The sequence below is a fragment of the Capra hircus genome, chromosome 1 (assembly GCF_001704415.2).
Source record: "Capra hircus breed San Clemente chromosome 1, ASM170441v1, whole genome shotgun sequence".
Taxonomy (NCBI): domain Eukaryota; kingdom Metazoa; phylum Chordata; class Mammalia; order Artiodactyla; family Bovidae; genus Capra; species Capra hircus.
In genome coordinates, this window is record NC_030808.1 from 44,280,842 (window position 1) to 44,307,436 (window position 26,595).

At 42.9% G+C, this 26,595-nt stretch overlaps 1 protein-coding gene across 1 annotated transcript; it reads left to right on the plus strand.

Annotated features, from left to right (window-relative positions):
- LOC102177192 (cell cycle control protein 50C) lies at window positions 1-26,290 on the plus strand. The gene is made up of 8 exons (XM_018058475.1): window positions 1-393; window positions 1,399-1,597; window positions 4,902-5,012; window positions 13,200-13,301; window positions 14,572-14,659; window positions 15,055-15,195; window positions 22,950-23,159; window positions 25,866-26,290. Exons 2-8 carry the CDS (start codon window positions 1,406-1,408, stop codon window positions 26,051-26,053), a joined length of 1,032 nt encoding a protein of 343 aa, XP_017913964.1. The 5' UTR covers window positions 1-393; window positions 1,399-1,405; the 3' UTR covers window positions 26,054-26,290.

Here is a 26,595-nt window from a genome sequence, read left to right on the forward strand (position 1 = left end):
AAGTGTAACAAATACTGTTCTTGATTTGTTCTTGTAATGACCCCTCTGGTAGACGTTACCTGTTTACTATAATCTCACCCAGTGTTGAAACAAGTACCTAGATTGCAAACATACCTGATATTTTGTAGGCCAACTCTGCACACTTAATCTAATCTCACGGGCTGTTACTGAACTAAGGTTCTTGACCACATTTACTTATTAAAACAAATAGTAGGTGTGAACTAGAAGTGTTCACTACCGTCTTCTCACACAAATCTGCCTGATACCAACAGCCATACTTGTCACTACCCTCAAGCCCGATTCAAATGGCTTGCTGAAAAGTTCCCATTGGTGTTCTGCTTTTTTCCAGTCTTGCAAGGGGAAACTTTGACTCTGAATTGGAAACATCCCAGTGTAAGTAGTTATATTTGTTCTGTATTCTTTTAAACTAGGTAGATTTGCCAAAGTCATTGTCGTCTTTAATATAAAAAGAGTCCAGCATGGCTTGTCTGCCTAATGTTAATAAAAAAAGATTAGAAACTCATCTGCTGCCTAATTTTTTTAAAATCCTAATTCTACATTTTAAATGCATCTTGAAGAAGTAATTATTAATAGCCTAATGAAAATAATGTTAGTAGATTTCTAATATGTGAAAAAGCAAAACCAAGCCAAGCAATAATACCATATTACAATATTGAACACTTAAAGGATTATTTTCCTTTTGCTTTCTCTTACCTCATTTGGGCTCCATCAAAGCGGGTGCTCGGAGAAAGATTAGGAAGAGATGTTTTTCATCTACACCTTCTTACCAGAGTCTTTCTTATATATGAGAGAGTTGGAAACTACTGAGATTAGACATCTGTGTTCTGCAATTCCTGTTTCTTTCTCCCTCCCTCATTATCACAAAGAGCAAAGTTAACTATAACCTGGGAAAAAGTTAGCATTTTCCCAACTTAGTTTATATTCATGTTAATGGACAACCACATTTGTTGAAAGTTGACTGCACTCACTTCTGTTTTTTGTATTAATCTCCAAGGATTTGGGCAAGTTCTTAAATCCATTTTCCCCTTTCAGGAAAGGCTTGCCTTGAATTAGTCACCACGTCCCAGAAATAGCCTGCTGTAACTGCTTCCCAGTGTCGCCAGATGTTGGTTTATACAGACCTGCTGGGGACTATTCCTCCTAGGCATGGCACTTAGCACAACAAGGTGTTTGAACCTAAGAAAAATGTACGAAGCCGTGGCTGATTGAAGGGAGCTGTGCTCTTACTGAACAGCAGGTCTGATTAACGAATAATTCTAGGAAGCAGAGATACTTTGCCACCACAAGGGAAGAGTCACATAATTCTTAACATTAAGTGGTATTACTCTGAACAGTAATGTCATAAATGCCTGAGAAGTATATGTGGGTCACCTGCAGGACCAGAATGAAGAGGAAATGCCAGGACTACGAGTCCAGATTGCCAGACAACACTGCGATGAAGCAGCAGCAGTTGCCTGCCTTCCGGCTCCAGCTCTCAGCCAATGAAATCCTCTCTGGCTTTTTTGCCATAGGGCTATTCTGCCTTGGCATGGGCATCATCCTTCTGTTGTCTGCAAAGAGCATCAGGGAAGTAGAGGTTTGTCCCATCTTACATTTTAATGCATTCTAAGAATTTTAGCTTTGAGACTGTAAAGAATGGTCAGTTTGAGAGCTCAGCCCCACCACAGGGAACTAGATGAGACTGGAGCATCCCTTTTGCAGATGGTGATAGACCTTCTGTGTGCTTTATTCATCCCTCCTCCCTCTTGAGAACAGGCACTCTCAACCTGCTCAGTTCAGCCATACTTGTTTATAGGGACCTGCCAGACGCCTGTGAATCATATTGATAAAAAGAGTGAAGAGCCAAAGATACAGCTCTTCAAATTTGTGCCACTTTCAAGCATTTGCCTTTGCCTTTGCAAATAAACTCCCTCAGATCATTGTCTTAATCCAGGAAAGGAAAGAACGCAAATCTTTCTGGCCTCTAAAGGATTCTTACTAAAATAAATCAGTTCTACTCTGAGAAAAGCTGAAGCTAAGCTGTGACCCCCTCAGTCATAAGCCTTTTGCCAATTTGACTAACAAGCTATTGGAGAATGAGAAGCCCAGAGGCTGGTCTGGGGAGGGGAGCTCAGATCTGGCCTGATGCCATACCCACATTTGGTTTAATAAATTAAGTAAATGCTTCATGCCAATCAGCTCTGAGCAGATTACCAAGACCATATGACCTCTGTTCTGAAGGCCGTTGTGGAAAGCTCATCTAGTCCCTCTCCCCATAGGCTAGCGGCAAAATTACCATCGAGGCTAAGTCTGGCAACACCGATTTAACATTCATGAGTATATGAACATGCTCAGAGTTCTTTTGGGTGTGCAGATGAGTCAACTCCAAATAAGAGTCAATTCCTGCCTTCAGTGAGCTAATGATAGAGTAAGCAAGACGGTGGGTGCCAAGAACAGAGAGCTCAGCTGCGGCTGGCTTGTTTGCTGTATCCACAACCCTTTTCTTGCATGTTGCCAGTGCATAACAGGCACTCACTTATCGAAAGAACAGATTTGGGCAAACAGACTTCAAAGAAGGAAAATGTCATTTCAGGTCCCACTCCTCCCACCAACACATCCTGCTGTGTTGCCTTTCCCCTGAAATGTTCTGCTCTCCCCTCCCACTCCTGGCAGCTTGGCTTCCCAATGCCCCTAAGTCCTCTTGAGTCCTCCAGTGTGATCATGTAAACTGCCAGGCCCTACCATGTGGCAGAGGCCAAAATGGCAGGAGGAAAATAAGCTTGCCTTGCTGAAGGTGATTGCAAAGTAATTGGCTTACAAGGTTGATACTCATTTCCACAGAGAGCTCATCCTGTTTACTTTTCCATTTTATTCTTCACCAACCCCTTTCTTTCTTGTTCTTCCCCTCCTCTTCCCGTGTCCTTCAGCTTCCTCCCTTCTGAGCACCCATCCCCACCCACTATGAAGTGCCGCCTCCATCACAAGGCAGCCATTGCTGAATGATGTCACCTTATATGTGAGAGGAGAACCTCACCCCATGGTTGGCCAAGGCCACTCTGCAAACAAGTCTCAACAGAATGGTTTTATCATGATCTTAAGAGGATTTTTCAATCGACTGTTCTTTTAAGCCACTTCAGCTAGGACTGTTTCTAAACGTTTTGTTTTTATACAGAAAAACCAGAAGCCACCCATAGAGTGTGATCCTCTGTTGTACATGAAAGTGTTTTATTATAATGGGTGATGAGATGAAGTGTGTGTATCAGGCCAGTGTTGTCAACACACACTTAGTAGAAGAGTTCTGAGCTGGTTTTCCTCTTCTCAGTCAGCCCTGAGGCACAACAAGAAAGTGCCCTTTTTGCAAATTCACTTTAAGCAAGAATGATAATTCCTGCCTCTCCAAAATTCTGTGAGGAGCAGACTATGATCTTTGCTGTCATTTTAGAGCTACAGGCTTATAGAAGCACTCACGCAGCAAAGTAGATTAAACACGTTGATTTTTGATACTTCTTCCTCATAAAATTTTTTAGAGCTAGAAAGCACATTGGATGTCATCTATTCAAAAATTTATTCATCAACAAAGACGCTTTTTCTGTTTTGGCGTTATAGAACTCTCATAAGAATCCGTGAAGTACAATGTACGCTACTACAGTGAGCTCACAAATCAATTCATTGCTAGCCAAAATGATCCTGGTGAACAAAATGTGGGCCCTGGAGGTTAAGTATTTAACTCAATATCAGAGACTGGATGAACACAGTTCAGTGTGCTAGCTCTCAGTTAGATACAGCCCTGTTCTTTATTGCTTTTAAAAAATTGGAATGCAGTTTCACAAACAGAAAAGGTGTCAGTATTTTAAAAAATAATAGTTCAAGTTTTTCTGCATACTTAAAGAATGATTTAAGTAAATATAAGCAACTGAGTACAATTAAGTAGCCTTTTGGCTAATCTTTAATTTAGTATTCACACTTTACCCATTTGACTTCCAAACACCCAGTGGCTTTGCAAGTATTCAAAATTCCTTCTTTCTTGTTAGTCTTCTCTCCCAGAGAATCTAAAATCTGATTGGTAATTTACTGGGAAGAAAGCCAGTCCCTGCTCGTCTCCCATCCCCAGACTCTTCTAATTACTCCTCAGCACGGGTGAGGAAAAAGCAGAAGCTGCCAGCAGCAGCCACACCACCCCCGCGTGCCCAAGATGAGTGTTCCCTGGAGCAGGAGGGAAATGCGTGGCCCCATGGCCTCTCTCTGCTCCTCCGTTCCCAACTCTCCTTCCAACTCCATCTTCATGTCACTGAGTGGAGCCAAAGCTCACAGAATTTGCCCATGTGGGACACACTACCCTTTTTTTAAAGAGTCCACTTATTCCATTTTGCACAGAATTTAACTTTTACAGAACGTAACAGCATTTTTAAAACAATTGCTTCACATACGTCTGTAATTCTACATTTCTGAAACACTTCTTCTATGTTTGGTCATTTTTAATAACTTCCTCAAGACATCATGCAGAAGAATTCACTGGTATAAGTATTTTCCATATGATAACATGGAAAACCAGTGGAGTGACTTCCCCATAAAGCTGATTAGACCTGGGCCGTGGGCCCAGTTCTCCTGAGTCACTGGCTAATACTTTCCTAATGGTGACTTCTTATAATGGAGGTGTAAGCCTTCATCACAACGGGCTAAACATGCAGTAGAAACCCGGAACTCCAGTACATGGCAGAATACTGCCAGGTGCCAAAATGAAAGGAGGCCCACTTCTCCTGCGCATCGAGGGAGCAGCCCTTGGTTCATGTCCCAGACAGCATGCCCTTGACCCGGTGAGCCTGGTGACTTGAGTGGACTCAGGATTTTAAGATATGTACTCACATCCCTTTTTAATTAATAATTGTTATTTTCCCTGACAGATTAATTATACAGCAAAATGTGCAACTTGTGCAAAACTGCGGGAAGATGCCACTAATTTTGACAAAGAATGCAACTGTTCTATTTCCTTTTACCTTCCACAGAAAATGGAGGTGAGATTCAGGAGCCTTCATCTGGCTCTATGCTGCTCTGTTCCTAATTAACACATGGCAGTGAGTTTGTGATCTCCACTAAATGCTTTCCAAAACTGAAAATACAAAAAAGTAAAGCAGGGTGGGAATGGCAGCCGGTCTTATAAAGTATTGAGTTTGTGTGCAACTCTCTTCCCTGACCATTTTTTTCCCCCTTGGAATTTTCATTCTTCTCCTTTGTGTCTAAATTTCCAGATTCTTTACTTAACTTTGTAACATAATTCTTAACATCAGTCAAACAGATTGTACGGCAAGTGTCAGCACAGGAGGAGACCATAGAAATCTCTGAATCTGGCCATTCATTTTATAGTGAGAAAATTAATGGGTTGAGAGGTTAAGTGACTTGGCCAAGGTCACACGCTGAGTTAGTGTCAAGGGTCACACACCTGGTGGGACTCTCCTTGGGCCCCTCTCCAAGTCATCCTTTGCATGCAGTTGCCTAATCCCTAAGGCGACTCCTGCCTGGCTGTCAGACACTGTGAGAAATGCCGAAGAAATATTAAGAGCTGTCCCTGCTCTTGCACTGATTAAAGTCTCGTGTTAGTCCAGGTCCTCCTGAGAACCAGATGCCAGGACAGGATTAGACACGCCAGAGATGTACCGAGGGAACTGCCTGCCTTGGAAAATATGGAGAAGGCTGGGAGAGCTGTTGAACCACAACACCACTCCCACCCCTCAGGGAAGGAGCAGGAAGGGGAGAAGGAAGGATGGAGGGACAGAGGAAGAGGAGGGCAGAGAGACAGGGAGAATAGGAGGGAGGAGGGAAGGAAGATCTCAGATGCAGTGTGTGCTTCTGAAAGTTTCAGCAAGGCCAACAGAGAGTCCTTCCCTCAGGATCACTATGGCTGAGCCACTGGCTGGGACCAGCCATGGGAAGCATGACCTCAGTGCAAACACAGGACGACCTCAGAGCACGGCCACCGGGGCGGTCCCTTCAGTCCACTCCCTGCAGTTAGGAGATCAAGAAGCACCTTTTCAGGGCCTCCACAGTCTTTCTAGGTGGCAAAGATATGATCAAATGAAAATGTGTTTCCTACAACTTTTCAAAGATCCTGCCCCCTTGTCTCCACACCTCTCCCCTGACAGTGCCCTCCTCCCTAAACTGCCTCATTCCCTCTCTTTCCCCTGCTTAGAGATTCTGCATAGGAGTCTTCCCTTGTGGGCAGGACTTCTCTTGAGCTAATCACTGACCATCCAGTCCTCAAGGCCCTGCTTCCTTCCAAAACCAGACTCAGCATCATCTCCTGAAAAAATCCTCCTGACTTCTGGGAAAGAATCCTTATTTCTGGGAAAGATCTCATCACCACGACTCAAAATTCTCTTCCTTAACTCCGCCCTGCCTGCTCCGTTCTCATCCACACCTCTGATGTGTAAGCATTGTTCTGTATTCCATGTCTCTCCCAGCCACTTTGTCCCTCCAGTTCCTTGGCATCACCCGAGCTCGGGCTCTCCTGGTCTTGTGGCACAGCAGCCTTAACTGCACTTCCAGCCTTTGGCTTCTCCTATTTGTCTCCCATTGTTATTTGCAGAAACGGTAGACCGCGCCCTGCACCCCCTCAAAGTGTGCACTCTTTCAGATTGCTTTTCAACACCTGAGGACCAACTACCTTTTCATCTCTATCTCTGCAAGAGACCTTGTACTCCTGCCAAACTGACCAGTTTGCTTTGCCACAATACAACTCTCTATGTTCTTGCTGTTCTTTTGCCTAGAAAGTCTCCCCGTTCACTTGCACTTGTAAGATCTCACTAGTTTTGAGCCCCTAATATCACCCCCAGTATTCCCTGAGCCTCTTTTTCACCCATGCCTCCAGCAAGCATTTGCCCACATTTGTATTCTGGGAGCGCTGTTTCCTCTCCTCTGATGAACTTACAATCACTCGTATATCCTGTACTCACTTCCACTATTCACAGGAACGTCCCTGAGGATAGGGACCATGCTTGACATGCCACACCACAACTACACACCTACTCATCTCTATACTGCATACTAAGCCTTCCCGCTTGTGATCACAGGTGAACCACCCATGCTCCCATCTGAAGGCTCACCTCTCCTCTTGTGCGGTAGATGCCAGTCTTTCTTGCCTTTGTAAGGATTTAACTCAGCAGTTCTCGCTTCTCATACATCATCAACTTTCCTGTCTACTGGATAATTCCCACCAGCACTGAGACACATTGTTTCACCTATCTTTAAATATATATATATATATATTTACTTTGCTTACTTGGCTGTGCAGGATCTTAGCTGCAGCGTGTGAACTCTTAGCTGTGGCATGTGGGATCCAGTTCCCTAGCCAGGGATCAAACCCAGGCCCCCTGAATTGGGAGCACAGAGTCTTAGCCACTGGACTACCAGGGAAGTCCCTCACCTATCTTTTAAGAAACAAAGCAGTCTTCTATTCTCCGCAATTTCCCAGCCTGCCATCGGCCCATTTCTTTCCTCAGATCAGCAGGAAACGTAGCCAGAGGAGTCTGTCGTGGCTATTTCTAATTCTTCTCATTCCCTCACTCAGCGAAACTGCAGGGTTCCCCATGCCTCCCTTCTGGACAGATCCAGGGCTCAGTCCCCGGGGCCTTGTCACCCGCTGTACACAGGTGGCCGCTCCCTCTTCCTCGACACATCTTCTCCTCTCAGAGATCTTTCTCCCTTGGTTTCCCTCCTTCCTCTCTGACTGCCCTTCTTTGGTTCCTGTGCTGTTCCTCCTGTTTTCCCCAGGCCCTTTCTGTGGAGAGCTTCGGGGCTCTAGTCTTGGTCTCTGGTCTTCTCCTCTCAGTCTGCACTCACTTCCTAGGAAACATCATCTACCTCCTAGATTTAAACACCCTCTATCACCAATGCTCTCTTTCCTTTCCCTATCCCAAACATCTCTTCCAATATCCACACTTGTATTTCCAGCTGCCTTCCTAATGTCAGCATTCAAGTGTCTAATAGCTATCTAAAGCTTAATGTTTCTAAAACTCAATGAATATCCACTTTTCCCCCTTACCTATTCCATGCCCTCCCCCCAAAAAATATACCATTCCAACCTACAGACTTCTCCATCTCAGCTGGCAACAAGTCTGTCCTTCGGATGCTCAGGCTAAAAGCCCAGGGTGATTCTTGACTACTTTCATTCTCTCACAGCTCACATCCAACCCATCCTCCTGGCTCTACCTTTGGAATATATCCAGAGTCTGCTCACCTCTACCCACCTCTGCTGCTGCTCCCAGCTCCACACTCAGCTCTCACCAGGATTTCTGCAATAGCTTCCTACCAGATCTCCCTGTTATATCCAAATCTTGAATAACAGCCAGACTGAACTTTTTAAACCGTTGAGTCCTATCATGTTATTCCTTTGCTAAAAAATCCCTGCAATGGCCTCTCTTTCCACTCCATGAAAAACCGCAAGTCCTTCCAAGGCCTTACATGATCTGACTACTGATTTCCTCTCTCACCTCCTTTCTCCATTCTCTTCCCTACCCACTCTCTGACCACAGTGGGCTCTTTGTTCCACAGACAAGTCAGGCATTCTCTTCGTCCGCATGCCTGACATCCCCTCGGCTAACGCCCCTGCTGCCTTCAGGTCTTGCTTGGCTCAGTTATCAGCTAACCGTCCTATTTCATACTGCTGCCTGTCTACTCACCCTGCCCCTGCACTCCTGATTCATGTTACCTTGCTGTAATTTCCATTTATGCTTATCACCTTTGAACTTACTATATAAATGAACAGATTATTATATGTATTGTTTATTGTCTGTCTCTCACCTACAACTAACTGGTCTTCCCAGGTGGTGCTAGAGGTAAAGAACCCACCTGCCAATGCAGGAGACATTGGGTTCAACTCCTGGGTCAGGAAGATCCCCTGGAGGAGGGCATGGCAACCCACTCCAGAGGACTGGGCTCCTCCCACAGAGGAGCCGGGTGGGCTATGGTGCATAGGGTTGCAAAGAGTTGGACACAACTGAGCAACTTAGCATGCATGCTCACCTATAACTGTCTGGCAACCTGTAGTTTCTGTTAATGGTTTTGGGTGAACATAAGAACCTCTGCTTTCTCCACAGTGCATAGCACAGTATACGTGGTTCAGTTCAGTCAGTTCAGTTGCTCAGTCATGTCCGACTCTGCAACCCCATGAATCACAGCACGCCAGGCCTCCCTGTCCATCACCAACTCCCGGAGTTCACTCAGACTCACATCCATCAAGTCCGTGATGCCATCCAGCCATCTCATCCTCTGTCGTCCCCTTCTCCTCCTGCCCCCAATCCCTCCCCACATCAGAGTCTTTTCCAAAGAGTCAACTCTTCGCATGAGGTGGCCAAAGTACTGGAGTTTCAATTTTAGCATCATTCCTTCCAAAGAATACCCAGGGCTGATCTCCTTCAGAATGGACTGGTTGGATCTCCTTGCAGGCCAAGGGACTCTCAAGAGTCTTCTCCAACACCACAGTTCAAAAGCATCAATTCTTCGGTGCTCAGCCTTCTTCACAGTCCAACTCTCACATCCATACATGACCACAGGAAAAACCATAGCCTTGACTAGACGGACCTTAGTCAGCACAGTAATGTCTAGACGCTGAAATTTTAACGAATGGAAAAAAGATACAGTGCTTGATGTTATGGCTTTATGCTCTAAGAAGTTTTGGTTCTATGTGTCCCTTTCCCCCTTGATCCCAGATGAAAGCATGTTGGCATCAGTAATAGTATGAATACAACTATATCTTTAATTATTTTTTGAGTAATTCACATGGAAATTGTATGAAAATTACTGAATCACTGGTCACATGTACCATGACCTTTATTTTCAGCCTGCCCTGGGTTCCAGCTCCCATCTTCCATACTCATCCTCTTAAAGTCCTTAGGGCGAGGCCAAATTTGCATAGCATAAGAGAATCAGTACTTGGGTCAAAAGTGATGTGTATATAAAGTCCATGGGGAAGTTTCATATCTGTGTTCTTTTGTTAGAGATCAAAATTCTAGCTGTCTACAATTGTGTGCCTTCTTGCCTTCCTCAACTCACCATGCTACCACCACCCAAAAGTAAAGTTAGCGCTGCTTTTTTTTTAAATTCTTAAAACATTAGACATTTATTCTCTCATAATTCTAGAAATCAGAAATCTGAAATCAAAGTGTCAGCAGGATTGGTTTCTTCTTAGGGGCTCAGTGTGCTTTTTTGAAAAAAAAAAAAAAAATCCAAAAGATAAAACCTTAAAAGGCTTCAAGTTCCCATCTGTCTGTGTCCTTTGAAATCCTAAAGGCAAATAAGTGTTACCAGCTGCTGACCATTCCTTTCAGACAGAGTCTTTCTCATAAAAATCTAACCAAACTGTTCAGGGCCACCACAGGGCCTTCCCCTCGCCAGTTCACACACATTACACATGCTAGATCATGCAAGGCTCTCGGCCTTGACCTAGGAATCCTGCACTGAAGAGAAGAAATACCATACAGTGCATTTGCCTCCAGGACTAATCAAAAAGACGACAATCAAGGAGGCCTTGTAAAATCTTGGACAAAGGATCACTGAAAAAAGTTTATTAAAAACACTCCTGTCTCTAAAGTGTGAGTGTTCACTATTTATTCTGTCATGTTTATATGGATATATAACTTTGGGTAAGTAGAATTCTCTTCTTAGCTCCCAAGAAAATGTATGGCAAATTCCATCCTATGGACTTCCTATTTCTGCTGTTATGGGTCATCAATAGAGGTTACCTCTCTGTGTGAGGCAGAGAAGGCAATGGCACCCCACTCCAGTACTCCTGCCTGGAAAACCCCATGGACGGAGGAGCCTGGTAGGCTGCAGTCCATGGGGTCGCAAAGAGTCGGACACGACTGAGCGACTTCACTTTCACTTTTCACTTTCCTGCATTGGAGAAGGAAATGGTAACCCACTCCAGTGTTCTTGCCTGGAGAATCCCAGGGATGGGGGAGCCTGGTGGGCTGCCGTCTCTGGGGTCGCACAGAGTCAGACACGACTGAAGTGACTCAGCAGCAGCAGCAGCAGCAGCTCTGTGTGAGGAAATGCAATCCGTCATTCCCACTACCCCTGACTTGTTTGCCTTCACATCCATGCTCTCTGTTTATGATGTTGCAACCTGCCTTTGTCAGGGCCTAGCATCTCCCCTTCTCAGTGTCCCAGAGACTTTTCTCTTACCAGGGACTAAGCTCTTCAGGCTTTGTGATTTTCTGTCACTGGCCACACTTACTATGACCTTTATTTTCAGCCTGCCCTGGGTCCCAGATCCCATCTCCCATACTCATCCTCTTAGAGATCCTTAGGGCAAGGGCAAATTTGCGTAGCATAAGAGAATCAGTTAGCTCAGGGAACTGGAATGGAATACTTTTGTATTTCTAGCACTGAATATAGCACCTAACATTTAGGAGTCACTTAATAAAAACTTAGACCTTCATAGTTTTAGATGCACGCCTTTATTATTTTGGAGATAGGTAGTGTATTATTTGGGGCTCCCCTGGTGGCTCAGATGGTAAAGACTCTGCCTGCAAAGCAAGAGAACTGGTTTGACTTCTGGGTCAAGAAGATCCCCTGGAGAAGGGAATGGCTACCCACTCCAGTATTCTTGACTGGAGAATTCCATGGACAGAGGAGCCTGGAGGGCTATAATAAGTAGCTACACTGGACATTTACATTTGCATCATATGTGCTGTTAGTAAAATCGGTATCAAGCCCTGCTAGAGAAGGGCCCTGGTATGTCACCAAAGGGGCAGAAGCATGATGGTAGCCGGTAAGTGGGCAGTCTCATGGCAGCATCCATGAAAAGGTGTATCTCTCATGGCACCAAGACTACTTATTGCTAAGATGAAAATCATCATTCTTCTAGATTAGTGAACTATTCCATCTTTCTGTCCATAACAAATGGATCACCATTTCTTGATCAAGTGATACATGCTATGGGTCTGTGTTTGATCTTAAGATAAAAGGACAGCACTGGAGCCGGGTCTATGTCTGTGGACAGTGGGCACAGCGCTGGAGCCGGGTCTATGTCTGTGGACAGTGGGCACAGCCCTGGAGCCAGGTCTATGTTGGTGGACAGAGGGCACAGTGCTGGAGCCGGGTCTATGTCTATGAACAGTGGGCACAGCCCTGGAGCTGGGTTTATGGACAGTGGGCACAGCCCTGGACCCAGGTCTATGTCTGTGGACAGTGGGCACAGCCCTGGAGCTGGGTCTATGTCTGTGGACAGTGGGCACAGCACTGGAGCCAGGTCTATGTCTGTAGATAGTGGGCACAGCCCTGGAGCTGGGTTTATGGACAGTGGGCACAGCACTGGAGCCAGGTATATGTCTCTAGACAATGGGCACAGCACTGGAGCCGGGTGTATGTCTGTGGACAGTGGGCACAGCCCTGGAGCCAGGTTTTTATTTCTGGACAGTGGGCACAGTCCTGGAGCTGGGTTTATGTCTCTGGACAGTGGGCACAGTCCTGGAGCTGGGTTTATGGACAGTGGGCACAGCCCTAGAGCTGGGTGTATGTCTCTGGACAGTGGGCACAGCCCTGGAGCCAGGTGTATGTCTGTGGACAGTGGGCACAGCCCTGGAGCTGGGTTTATGGACAGTGGGTACAGCACTGGAGCCGGGTGTATGTCTGTGGACAGTGGGCACAGCCCTGGAGCTGGGTGTATGTCTGTGGACAGTGGGCACAGCCCTGGAGCTGGGTTTATGGACAGTGAGTGCAGCCCTGGAGTCGGGTTTTTGTCTCTAGACAGTGGGCACATGCACCTAAATATGCTTAGTGGCTCCAATTTTAAATTATATTTCATGGATTTGCTTTGAAACTACGTGAACTTGATGCCTACCACAACCCCTAGGCAAAGCAACTTTCTTAGTGTTTGAGGGAAATATTTGAAGAATCAGATTTTATGTATTAAGAATACAAAGCCTAGTTATAAAATTTTTTTCAAGGCAGGAATGTAGTAACCCTTACATAAACATTAAAAATAAGTTATTTACTCATTTTAATAATTCTGTATACACTATATACTAGGATTTTCCAACACTGATTTTTAAAAACAATTTCTTGGATTTCTATTTGAAATAAGGAAATTTTCAGTTCCCAATCAATATTTTTGGTACTACTTATATTTAACAAATCCCATCCATGTTTATTAATATTTCCATTTATTTTTCTTTCTTCTTATATCTTGATGTTCTCCTCCACAGGGTAATGTTTATCTGTACTATAAACTGTATGGCTTCTATCAGAACCTCTATCGGTATATTCTGTCCAGAAGTAATATCCAGCTGGTGGGTACAGATGTAAAGGTAGGGCTTTATTAAATTTGGTATAATACTCCTTGTGTTGTTTTTTTTTAACCAGATAGATCTTTCAGTCTAAATGAGCATATGGAAAATAAACTCAAAAGCTAAGGTTTTACAAGACAGAAATGCTCCTTTCTTTCTTTTGTGAACTAAAGGGGCTGAGTATTCAGGATAACTGCTGTTGAGAATGAGCCCTTCCCCTCCTCAGAACAGGAATGTGAGTCTTCTCCAATGAGATGGTTATCCTTTCACGTGTCACCCATTTTTCAGTTTAACAACGTCTTATATTAAAGCCAGATTCATACTGGACTGCCCAAGTCTTGGAGATAATGAATGTGTCAGAAGGGCAAATCTTCAAGTACCTTTTCAACCACAATTCAGGATTTGTTTCTGTTAATAAGCTGATGGCATACTGGAGCTGCTTCAAACAGTAGAGTGTTTGCTTCTTTGAATGACTGACACATCAAATAGATTTCAGTATTTTTGCACACTTGATTTCTGTAGTTTTCTTTAAACTTCCCCGTTTTAGTAGATGGATGCACCAACCATTTTGATAGTAACCTTGAGTGGTTCATCTCCATCTGGTTCACTCTGTATCCACCACTGTCTTTTGTTTATAACTGGGGCCTTCAGGCAGCCTAGTTTAAGGAAACTGGGCTCTACTTGATTGAATAAAAGCCTTTGGTTTACTGAATATCCTTTCAGACCTAAGATTACAAAACTTTACTTTAGGTAGATGATATTCAACATACTGGCAGGAAAAGCTAAAGGAAACCTTTTCTATACTGACACTATATAAAAGGGATAACCAAATGGTTTTTAGCAGCCATTCTTTTTAAAATATATTCTGGTAGTTATGTAGGTGGATTTCCCTGTGGTCTGTCATCTAGCTGTAGACTCACAATTTATATAGTTTTTAGAACATATTATACTCCAATAAGAAAAACTTTTTAAAATGCATTCCAATGTAGGCTTAGTGTGATATTTAGCATAGCCAGGAAAGTAAAATTTCTTCCTGCATCCATACTCAGTATGCTATGTACTGTTAATGAGGAAAGAAACTACACACATGTGTATACACACATAAATATCTTCAAAACACAAACATTTTCTAGCCCAGGTGGGCCAGAAGCCTGGGAACAACAGGCAGCAGTCCATAATCTCAGTCTGTGCCAATGGGTCAGAGTGAGTTGGTTGACATTGCCAGTGTTTTCACTTCCAGCATTGTAAGAATTTACCAAAATCACGTACTCCTGTGTTATTTCTCCTCCAGGATGTTAGAAACTGTGCTCCATTCAAAACCTCTGACAATGGGCTCCCCATCGCTCCTTGCGGTGCGATTGCCAACAGCATGTTCAATGGTAGGTGACTTTTTCTGTCTCCAGCATCTTTCCTTTCATAAGCGTGTAAAACCTAATGTCCAGAAGATGACTCCTGCAGCTGAGTGGCAGGTTGTTTTTTTTAATGTTTGTATACATTATCCACTGATTTATGATACTTCATTGGCAAGTAAGTTCTTCACCAGAGATTTGAAGTAGTTGGGAAACATTAGTTAAATGGAGCCTAAGAGTATTTCTCAATAATTGGGGCCTTAGAAAGAAAAGGAATCGTCTTCCGATTCCAGCATCTATGGCATGCAGGCATGTGGAGAGTCTGCTCAAACCCTGCTTTTTCAGCTGTGTCTGATTGTGCACTTCCAAGCGTGGCGAAAATGCTTGCCTGAATCTCTTAACACAGTCTTTAATTTTCCCCACAGACACCATTGTTCTTTTGTACAACTTTAATTCATCTACACATATCAGAGTCCCAATGGTAAGGACTGAAACTGCATGGTGGACAGACAAGTATGTCAAGTTTCAGAATCCAACTTTCCAAAATCTTTCTAGTGCATTTGCAGGTAAGATCCATACATTAGCTCAGTATTCCTCTCTCTTTCTGAAAACATTGGTTTTGATCTGTGGGGGCATGTTTATGATTCCTCCTTCTTTACTTCTTTTTTTTATTACCTTCGTTTCTAACTTTTCCTGCCTGTGAGTATCTCTATCACATACCTATCAGAAACACAAAATGATTGGTACCCTGGTTCCTTCTAGATTCAGTTCAGTTCAGTTCAGTTCGGTCACTCAGTCGTATCCGACTCTTTGCGACCGCATGAATCGCAGCACGCCAGGCCTCCCTATCCATCACCAACTCCCCGAGTTCACTCAAACTCACATCCATCGAGTCGGTGATGCCATCCAGCCATCTCATCCTCTGTCATCACCTTCTCCTCCTGCCCCCAATCCCTCACAGCATCAGAGTCTTTTCCAATGAGTCAACTCTTTGCATGAGGCGGCCAAAGTATTGGAGTTTCAGCTTTAGCATCATTCCTTCCAAAGAACACCCAGGGCTGATCTCCTTCAGAATGGACTGGTTGGATCTCCTTGCAGGCCAAGGGACTCTCAAGAGTCTTCTCCAACACCACAGTTCAAAAGCATCAATTCTTCAGCGCTCAGCTTTCTTCACAGTCCAACTCTCACATTCATACATGACCATTGGAAAAACCATAGCCTTGACTAGACAGATCTTTGTTGGCAAAGTAATGTCTCTGCTTATCAATATGCTGTCCAGGTTGGTCATAACTTTCCTTCCAAGGAGTAAGCATCCTTCACATCCCTATCAGAAACACAAAATGATTGGTAGCCTGGTTCCTTCTAGATTACCATCAGGAAAAAGGCAATGTTTTAAGAAACTTGTTCCTTTATCTATAATTAGAGTGATCATATAATTTACTGTCCAAACTAGTGCATTCTTGAGAGTGAAAGAGGTCACAGGAATAACTAAAGTTACATATTTATTAGAAAGTGATGTTTATTGATCAACAAGTTGATATTACCATATTGATGGGCCGATAAAATAATTCTATTATAAATTATTTTTAAAATACAATGCTTTCAAAAGTTAAAAGACTATATCTGTGTACATTAAACCAACTTTAAAAATGCTTTAAATATTATCTAAATGCTAAAAGATAACAGAATAATTATTCTGGATATGGAGTCACATACTTTAATCAGTTTCTTGGCCATATAAGTCTTAATTAAATGCCCCTATATTTTTCTAATTAAAATTTTGAATTTTTGTGGGAAAAAAAATCACAAAATTATCTACAATCTTTTTGTTTTTTTTCCCAAATATCCCCCACTTGAGGCTTTTTGGTTTTGTTTTCATAATTATTACGCATGCTAGAATCACACAGAGTGGCTGTTCCAACTTTGCTCTGACTCCACAGTGGGGCAGGTGGTAGCTACAGGGGTCACTTGGTTTGTGTGGCCTCTGGGGGTGGCTAGACGTGAGGGGTTAGAGGTAGGCAGGTTATACACCTTCAGCCGTAGTAACTTGGGTCTTTAGAGATCTCCTCCTACCCCATTTTTCTTTCCTTTCCAAATCTTTCCATTTCCCTGCTGTGGCTCCTTGAACCTCTTTCACTTCTGCTTCTTATGGTTCTAGACTAGATGATGCAAGAAACTTTTCCTTGTCCCTCATCATGCACTAACATGGAAGCAGCTATTTAGGTCTGCCCAGGGGAAAGAGAGACTCCAGGTCCCACTCTGGCTTAGTTCATAGGAGGACTAAGGGGACATGAAGAGGAAAGAATGCTATCTAAAATGAGAATATTGTAAGTAGCGGAACAGGGTATATGCCCCACCCTCAAACACCCTACTCTGAAGGCTTTTCCCTCCCTCCCACATTGCCAGGGGTCCCTCTCTCAACCTCAAAACCTCTTGCTCTTTAGCCTCAAAGGGCAGGCATAGGCACTGTGCATAGAAGCTACATCTCCAGGAGAAAATGGTCCACCCTTAGAGGAGGGACTGCCTGTTGAATTCATCCTCCCCGTGTGCCTTGTAGGCTTTCCTGGTGTTTCAGTGATAAAGATTCCTCCTGCCAGTGCAAGAGACTCAGGAGATGCCTAATGGACCCTGGGCCAGAAGACCCCCTGGAGGAGAAATGGCAACCTTCTCCAATATTCTTGCCTTTCAGAGTCCCATGGACAGAGGAGCCTGGCAAGCTACAGTCCGAGGGGTCACAAAGAGTCCCAGGACTGAGCGACTGAGCACACACACACACACGTTACACACATACACATGTTCCACACACACACGTCCCTGGTGCCTCAACAGCTAAGGGGCCTGAGATGGCTTGACGGGGCAGGGCAAATAATGTCTAAGGGTTGACCATGCCTCCCCCAGCGGCTAGAGGAACCAAGAGACACAGATTCATGGGAGTCAGAGCCGTGGAGAGGGAAGAGAAGGGAGCCGAGTGAAGGGTAAGGCTGGCTCTTCGGGAGCTGGGATCCTTCCTCCTTTTCCGCAGTGGCCGGAATTTGCCCGCAACGGCGAGGGCAGCCTTCTGTTTCTGGTGCCGGCAGATCAGTGTCGGTCCTCTCCTCCTCCTCAGCCTTCTTGGCATGACCATCTCTCCCCTTTTCCTCTGGGCCAGGTGCCTGGTTGGTGCTGAGGATTTTTTTTCTGCTGTTAAGCTCGCTCGCGGGCGCGGCACGTGCAGGGGAGACGGGGCTGCCCGGGCGAGGGCCTCTGAGGCTGGGTGGCGGCCGAGGAGGCGAGGAGAATTAGGGCGGAGAGCAGCCGCTCCACTGCTCGCGCCCGGCTCCAGGCGCGCAGATCCCCGCCGGCGGTCCTCTTCGGACCCTGTCCTGTCTGAGCCGCAGTCTTTTTTGAAGAGCATTTTATGGTTAATCACTTTCAACTGTAGCACCTGTAGATGATCCTTCTCCTTTGGCCTTTTTTTTTATTTTTAAGAAAATATCTATAGGTATTGAGATACCTATTACGCTCACAGTCATTTTACTAAATGGAGGATATTCTCATTTTCAATTCTTTTGTTTTAGAATATGCAACCCAAATGTTTTTATAGGCAAGGTCTTTTTTTTTTTTTACTTCACTTTTTTTCTATGATTTTTTAAATGTGTTACTAGTTTTAGATGGTACGAAATCTTAGGCTTTCTGGATATCATTTAATTCTCATCGAGAAGAAAATTTGATCTTATTAAAATAGGAGCTCCATCAAAATATTTTTCACATAAGTTGAGATTTTCCAAAGCACAATTATAGAATTTAAAAATTAAATCTTGTACACATTTTGAACTATCATTATATGATAGGATCATTATATAATATGTTAAATTGTTCCCTTGCTTTCATAGGGGTAAATTTCAGTACCTTCTTGTTTGCAAACTTGATTTTTGATAATTACAATTAACTATACCTTCAAAACCTAAGATTTCTGGCCTTCCACATTTAGAATACTTTGTCTAAAACTTTTCAACTATTTTGATTAAAACTTCACCAAAAGTTAGAGGGCTCATTTACCAAGAAAAAATTCAGGCTAATTGTAGGACTCATCATTTGATAGAGAAAATAGCCCTTTGAAGGCTCAAAGATTTCTAAAATTTTGATTGACGTTGTGTAGCAAAAAAAGTACTACCGTGCTGAACCATTTCTTTAACATCTTTGTCATTGTAAAAACTTTAAAGTTCATTTTCTCTATGACTATATAAAAATATTTAAATTTGCATAATTACACCTCTCTTGATTAACAAAATATTGTAGTTTGTTTGGATATAGTTATTATTTATGTTTCACAACCAATTTTAAGCCCCATCTCTCCATAAATTTCTTGATTTACTAAGAATATTTTCTTTACTCTGCCTGTACTCTACCAAATTTGTATTTATAGTATCACTATAAAACCCGAAAATTTAGACTTGATTGTTGATTTTAACTTAATTTATAGTAATATTTATAACTTTGTCAGAAGTTTTATCTTCCAGTATTAAACATTGAAAATCTTTGCTTTGATTCCATCAAAAATCAAATCAATAAAATCAAGCCAATGTATTCAGAGATGAATACATCTGAAAAGACTGATGTAAAACTGACTTCATTTAACCGTTTACAAGGTTCTTTATGTGATTACAATGCCAAAACATTAAAACTTTCCTTTGATTACAAAAAAAATGTTTTTAATGACACTAGACAGAAACTTATTTGATCTAAATGAAAAGTCATGTTCACATAATGATATATAAATGAACTTTCTGTAGCTACATGAGGTAAAGCACTGTTTTGAATACACTCTTCTAAAAATAAGTGCAAACTTTTGAAGTAGATTTTGATATTCTTCAGCAGATTTATATCTTTGGATTTTCACGTGATCATTGACATCATAATGGCTCCTGTGGTAGAGAGTAAATGTCAGCCAACATTGCAAGTATCACATTCATCTACATCCTTGAAAAAATTGTACTTAATTTTTCATTGAACATGTGTGTTCTTTTTTTAGCTCTCCACAGCTAGTAAAAGAATTTACTAGCAAATTAAAAAATGGATACTGAACAATAAAATAGTTATATTTTTACACCATATAATAAATAACACTGTTGCAAGAGAGTTCCAACTACTATCAGAAAGACTGCTCAGTATCTGTTTTTCACGCTATTCTCACACTGTACATTTTTTTCACACTATATATTTTCACACTATCTGTATTTCATACTATGTCCATATAACATAAACTGCAACATCCCACTTTTTCTACTAAGCCCAATGACTTGCAACCTGGCAGCTTCATATTAATACATCACACAAATTGAAACAGAGGCTGTGGTCTAACTGGCTGTACTATCAAACAGTGGCAAGAGTCATGGGGATATGTTATGTTCTGCTGTGAAAAACCTCTGGTTATCTTTCATCAATAACATGTTAAAGTAAGCACTCTTGTTCACCATATATAGGTATCTCTCACTACTAGCTAAGACCATGACTAGAATAGAGAGGATGAAATTATACTTACATTATTCGCTTGGGATAAATGCTAAATCAGATGAGACAATGGACAACAAACATAAATGAGACTGTCCTAGGCACACTGGCAGGTATGCACACTGTATCTGTAATTAAACTCCTAGAAAGGAACTTGGCAACATGCTATTGTTTTGTCGTACCAAAACCACAGCCATGTAACATAAGCATCCTTGGCTATCTCCCACTGCACTTTGTTCTTAACTTCTGTTGTAGGAGTTACCATATTTTACTGTAATTATCTGTCTGAATACTTGTCATTCCCATTTGGTACGTTAATTCCTTGAGGAAAAGGATTAGATCTCATACAGTTTTAAATCCCTGGTGCTTGATACAAGTGAGCAATCGAGAAATGCTTATTGTTGAGTGAATGGAGGGATACCAAGGACCCAGCTGAACTTGGAAAATGAAAGAAATTGGTTCTTCCTATACTCATACTCTCTGGAGACATGGGATAGGATGGGATTGGAGGTTGGTAAGGAAAGGCATGTTTGAACCTGCATTTTTCACTCCGTTGGTGATTTGGATGTCATTGGTCCACAGGACACATTGTCTTGGAGCATGAGCTCTGGCTAAAATAAAGAGTGTGTGGTCCGTGTGCAGGCATGCCTGCTAAGTCCCTTCAGTCACATCTGACTCTTTGCAGCCCCGTAGACTGTAGCCTGCCAGGCTCCTCTGTCTGTGGGATTCTCCAGGCCAGAATACTGAAATGGGCTGCCATGCCCTCCTCCAAGAGATCTTCCAGACTCAGGGATTGAACCCACATTTCCTGCGTCTCCTGCATTGCAGGTGGATTCTTGACCAACGAGCTCCCAGAGAAGCTCATCCACGTGCAGGCACCAAAGACAATTTCAATGTCGATCAAAATTCTTCTATCAACAACCATTGAAGTCTTCGGGACAACCAACGTCTCCACCGTTTTTGGAGAGGAAATTTCTCAGCAAAGGGTTATTTCCAGAGGAAGTATAAGTCTACAAACAGAATTCAGCAGATTAATCCAACCAAACTTAGCACATACCTTTATAAGCACTACAGCCCATGCTTAGAAATAAGACTGTGTTTCTTTTAAGAGAAAATAGTCAGTGGTCAGAGTTAAGAAAGAATGGTTCCTTACAAATAGTAGAACCATTTTTACAGAAGTGAAAGGCTCACTGAACAACTTCTTGTTGGCTTTTTCAAAATTCAGAATGCTTTTTAATTATCAACTTCGGTCAACTTTCATCGTAATCGCTCCTCCCTTTATCAGGCATTTATTGAATACCTACCATGTGCCAGGGGTTGGACTAAATGACAATGAAACCACAGTGAGGAAGACATTGAACTCAAGAGTCTGCTGTCCAGTGGGAGAGAGACATGGCTACCACTGTAAAGCGGGAAGTAGAGGATGAGAGTAAACTCAACAGACTGGACTCAAGGCGCCAGCCCTCCACCCGAGCGCCCGCTCCCAGACCCACCAGGCTTCCTGGCTTTAGAACAGGCTTGCCACCCCTCTGCTCTCCACCTTCTCCCTTCTACCAATTCCTCTTCCTTGCTTCCAACTTCACGCTCTTAGGCGCAGGTCTGCGGGGAGTATCTGTGTAACATAATCTTCATGCACTTCCCATGATCATTTCCTTAGAATACAGTCCTAGAAGTAGAATTCCTGAGCTAAAACATATGCAAGATACATTTAATCTTTTGCTGCTTGTTCCTAGATTACCAAAGATGTCATTAATCCATGCATCTATCTGCTCTGTACAAGAATTCCCATTTCCACTGCCTCATGAGTGATTTTCATTCTTTTCTTCATTAAATATTAGCCCATTTTGAGGAGAAACGGTATCTTGTTTTAATTTGTTCTCTACATTACCAGTGAAGGTAAAGAAAATATGCATTGCCCATGATGCTCTCGTTGAGTACCAACCACCACTAGTATTTTGCTGCACCTATTTTTCCAATGTTTTCAATTGTTATACATTTAATATAGTTGAATACGGGCTTCTCTGGTGGTTCAGATGGTAAGGAATCCACCCTCAATGAGCGAGACCTGGGTTCAATCCCTGGGTTGGGAAGATCTGCTGGAGGAGGGCATGGCAACCCACTCCAGTATTCCTGCCTGGAGAATCCCCATGGCCAGAGGAGCCTGGCGGGCTATAGTCCATGGGGTTGCAAAGAGTTGGGCACAACTAAGTGACTAAGCACAGCACAGCACATAGTTGGATAAATAATACACATACAATGTGATATTCTGCTTTTTTTTAACCCTATAACAGTATCATCAGCATTCCTGGCCCCCGACATTTCCTTAGAGTCTTTATTATCTTTTTTAAATTTTATTATTTTATTTATATAATTGTTTATTTTTGACTGCACTAAGTCAAAACTCTTCATTGCTGCAAGCGGGCTTCTCTCTAGCTGTATCAAGCCGGGCCTGCTCTCTAGATGCGGTGCACAAGTTTTAGTCGCAGTGGCTTCTCTCGCTACAGAGCAAGGCTCTAGAGCAGGAGGGCTTCCGTACTTGTGGTACGTGGGTTTAGTTGCTCCTTGGCAGGTGGGATCGTCCCAGATCAGGGATACAACCTGTGTCTCCCGCCCTGGCAGGCGGATTCTTTATTCCTGAGCCAACAGGGAAGCCCTATAATCATTATCTTTAAAGGTTGCATATTCATGTAGCTTACACACACATACTTTAAAAAAAAATGTAATTTCAATTCCTCAAGAATATGAAAGTTGTTCCATTCTGTACATTTTAAGAAAAACTGAAGGCGGTAGATGATTTTTCTCAACCACATCCATTATTAACTTTCCGCAGGAACTGCAAAGCCTCCGAACTGGCCTAAGCCTGTCTATGAACTAGATGAAAAGGACCCAGGGAACAACGGCTTCGTCAATGATGACTTCATCGTGTGGATGCGGACAGCCGCCTTTCCCAATTTCAAGAAACTCTACCGCCGACTCCATCGAATAGGCAATTTTACCGAAGGCTTACCTGCTGGTAGCTATAGTTTCATCATAAACTACAGTATCCTTTTATTCCAGGGCTAAAGGAAAATCAGGGTCCATCTGCCTACTAGTTATCGAACTATTTCATTCTATACTTCTCTATTCTCCAATCAAATCTATATACACTGTAAAAGAAATACATATTTATCTTATAGGCAATACTGTCCCTCCATCACCACATAGCTATTTGTGTCTACTTTATATATAATCAAATGTGCACTTTTTTTAAGGAGTAACAGTAGCGACATTAGGTAAGCAGGTATGGGTAAATAAGGAAGGACTGTTTCTTCCCTAGGAGAAAAATTAAGTAACACTGGGCCTAGAGATCTAAAACAATGAGGAGAAGCCTGTTACAGAGGATGGGATGACATGGAGGACCCTGGAAGTAAAGATAGGATTACGAAGAAGTAGATTTGAATATGGACTAAAAACAACGAAAACTGAGAGGGATGGTAGAACCTTGTATTTTAGGCGTAAGTCTCATGGGCCGAGGGAGCAGCTCTGGATTCAGGGAGCAGGTTGGATTCCTCCAGCCCACGTGAGCTGCACCACCAGCTCTGCACTGAGGATGCCCTGCTCTTTCTGTACTGGTCCGAAGCCAGCTAGTAGGCTCCAAGGCCTTGGTTGTGGACATATGGCCCACATTAGGAGACATACTTGAATATGAGATTCTGAGTGTTCTCAGTTACTTTAAAAATATAAATGTCACTCTTAACTTAAGAACAAAAAGTTCTTAACTTCAAAATGACACCAAACACTATCTTTTCATATATATATATATATATATATATATATATATATATTTTTAATATATATAATTTGTACTAACTCTGGTCTTCAGACTTAGGTTTCAAGTCCTGTCATGATTCTCTCTGAGGCAGAATTCTCCCAGAGGCAGGTCTTTTCAGGACTTGTACACAGTTTTGAGATGTCAGCCCATTAGGCATCAGCACCCCCGTGGCATCTCAGGGCCACTGGAGTTTTTCACAGGACCCCCAGCAGCCTGGAGGATCTGAACACTGAACTCTCCACCTCTTTTGTTTCTTTACACTCGAGGAGTTTGACTGAAACATTCTTGGGTCCGTGAATGATGATATGTGTTCCAGTTCCCTGCTCCGTCTTTTCTTCTTTTCTGTCCTAGAGCAGAGGTTTCCTCCCTGACACAGGAGTGGGGATGTTCCTTGGGCAGAGAGACCTCCACTGAAGAGACACCATCTCTGCCTCTCAGCTTATTGCTTCCTTCTGTTTACTGACCAGGAGTATGGTTTGCCTTCAGCTGTTCCTTTAGCATGGTCCCTAATGCTAGTCTGTGAAAAGGAAAGTCAGAAATTGCTCTCTGTGTGTACAGATCAAAGACCAGGCCATAGAACATTACCTTTTCAATAGGATTTCACCACCCCTCTCTCTGCCTCCTAGAAAATTTGAGACTGAAAGTTGCTCAAAGTAGTCTTTCAAATTGGACCTTCAGTTCTCATCAGCTTTTTCTGTGATGACCCTACCAGTAAAGCAGTTAGGATAGCAATCAAGACACAGGGGAAAAAACCCCTGGGCACTGGTGGTCTCACAAGGCACTGCAGTGAGTTTAAGGTTGATGGAAAGAGGGAGTCCACTTTCAAACAAAGAAGACACTATTTCTCTGCGTGAAACATGCTCTCCTTGGATGTGTTTATTCACAGGAAAATTTTAATGCTGACAACTCTCCAACCTAAATCTTTAGCTCAGAACCTCAATCCTGAGCTTCAGCCCTATACCTATACCACCTATGTCGAACCCTAGTGTGAGTATTACCCGTCCAGCCTCACGGCCTGGCTAATATGCAGAGAACTAAGCCTGAGCTGCAGATAGTTCTACCACTGACCCCTTGTGAGGAAAAGACCCTCTTAACGAAATCGGGGGAGTGGGGGAGAAAAGAATCAGAGGGCTAGTTGAGGACCTGCACCCAAGGAGCCCAGGAACCTGGTGACCAAGAGGAATTTTGATGGAAAAGAAAGCAAACTAGCTTTCCTAACAAGTTTCTTTGTGCCTTTAAATAGCATGTTGCCAAGTGATTTGAGGCCTTTTAAGAGCTTTGCTGGGAAATGCCGTTGCTATGAGAAGCCTTTATTTGTTTATTAGTTCGGTTTACAAAAAGCACCAGATGTTTAAAAACCTCAGGCCACATGCATAATCAAAATGACATCATTCAAATGCTAATGATAGCAAAGCCACTTCAAACACTTTCTCCCTAGCAGTGAGGGATGCTGGCCTTTTCAAAACTTGAATACACCACCAAAAATGTTTTGCCATCTCTCTCACTACTCTTTTTTTCTTCACTCCTCTTGAAGAATTTTCCCTGAGGTACAGATTTGAACCTTAGCCTCTAAAGGACTTGAGCCTACCCTGGGTGTCCTGATCCACAAACACAAATTTCGGCTTGGTGCACAATCTGTCTATAGGCTTTTCATTTCCTTGGGTTTGTAAATTAACCACATTTGTTCATATTATTGAGTTTTCTGTAAGTCATTCAGATCTATTTGTGTCAGTTTCTTTCGTAAATTACAACTATGTAGAGGGAGGCCTTGTTTTCACTTAGTTACCAGCAAGATAAAACATACTGCTTGGTAAAAATTACGCTAAATGAAATTGAATAGTCAACCATTTATTACCAACAAAAACAGCAATATTAGGTGTAGAGGTGGGGCTGAGAAGTGCTGAGACAGATCCTTAACCAATTGTCTTTCCTTAGACTTTCCCGTAGGCAGGTTCCAAGGACAAAAAGCAGTTGTTCTTTCCACCCTGACGTGGAGTGGAGGCAGCAGCCTTTTCTTAGCCCTCGCCTATCTGGTGACGGGAGCTGTGACTCTGTTGGCCTCCTTTTCCATGATGGCAGTTCACCTGAAGCTGAAAGAAAGGAAAACGTTCTTCCTCCAGTAGTAAAGTCAAGCGTTAAAAAGAAAAGCAGAAAATACAGAAATGGACAGTGAAGTGGTGGAGCCAAAGATCTCAAAATGGGGCATTCTACCAAGGGGAACTGGACCGACTGACCAAGTGTTCTTCCAGAGAGAGATGCAATAAGAGTTTCAGAGTAAAGATAAAGAAGGGGAGGAGAGAAAATTAGGTATAGTAAAATGTCCTTGAAATGGGGAGGATAAATCATCCTTGAGCGCTAAACCAAGTCTCGGGTATTTATTTGAAGCCCTTGTGCCTGAAAACAGGTGAATGCCTGGGAGGGTAGCATCACCAGATGAGAGGAAGTAAACCTGGGGCCCCAAGATTAGGTGAGTCCTTTTTAACCATCAGTCAGGCTCAGACCATGATCCTCCATTGGCTGGTTGAAATTATAGACTCCCCAGCAACAATTTTTGATCACTGAATTGAACAATCAGGGTGATTTTTGAAAATGGATTTATTCAATGTTCTCTTCTTTCTGTGGGTCAAAATGAAGTTTTCTTACTGAGAGTAAGCCAAGTGAAGGT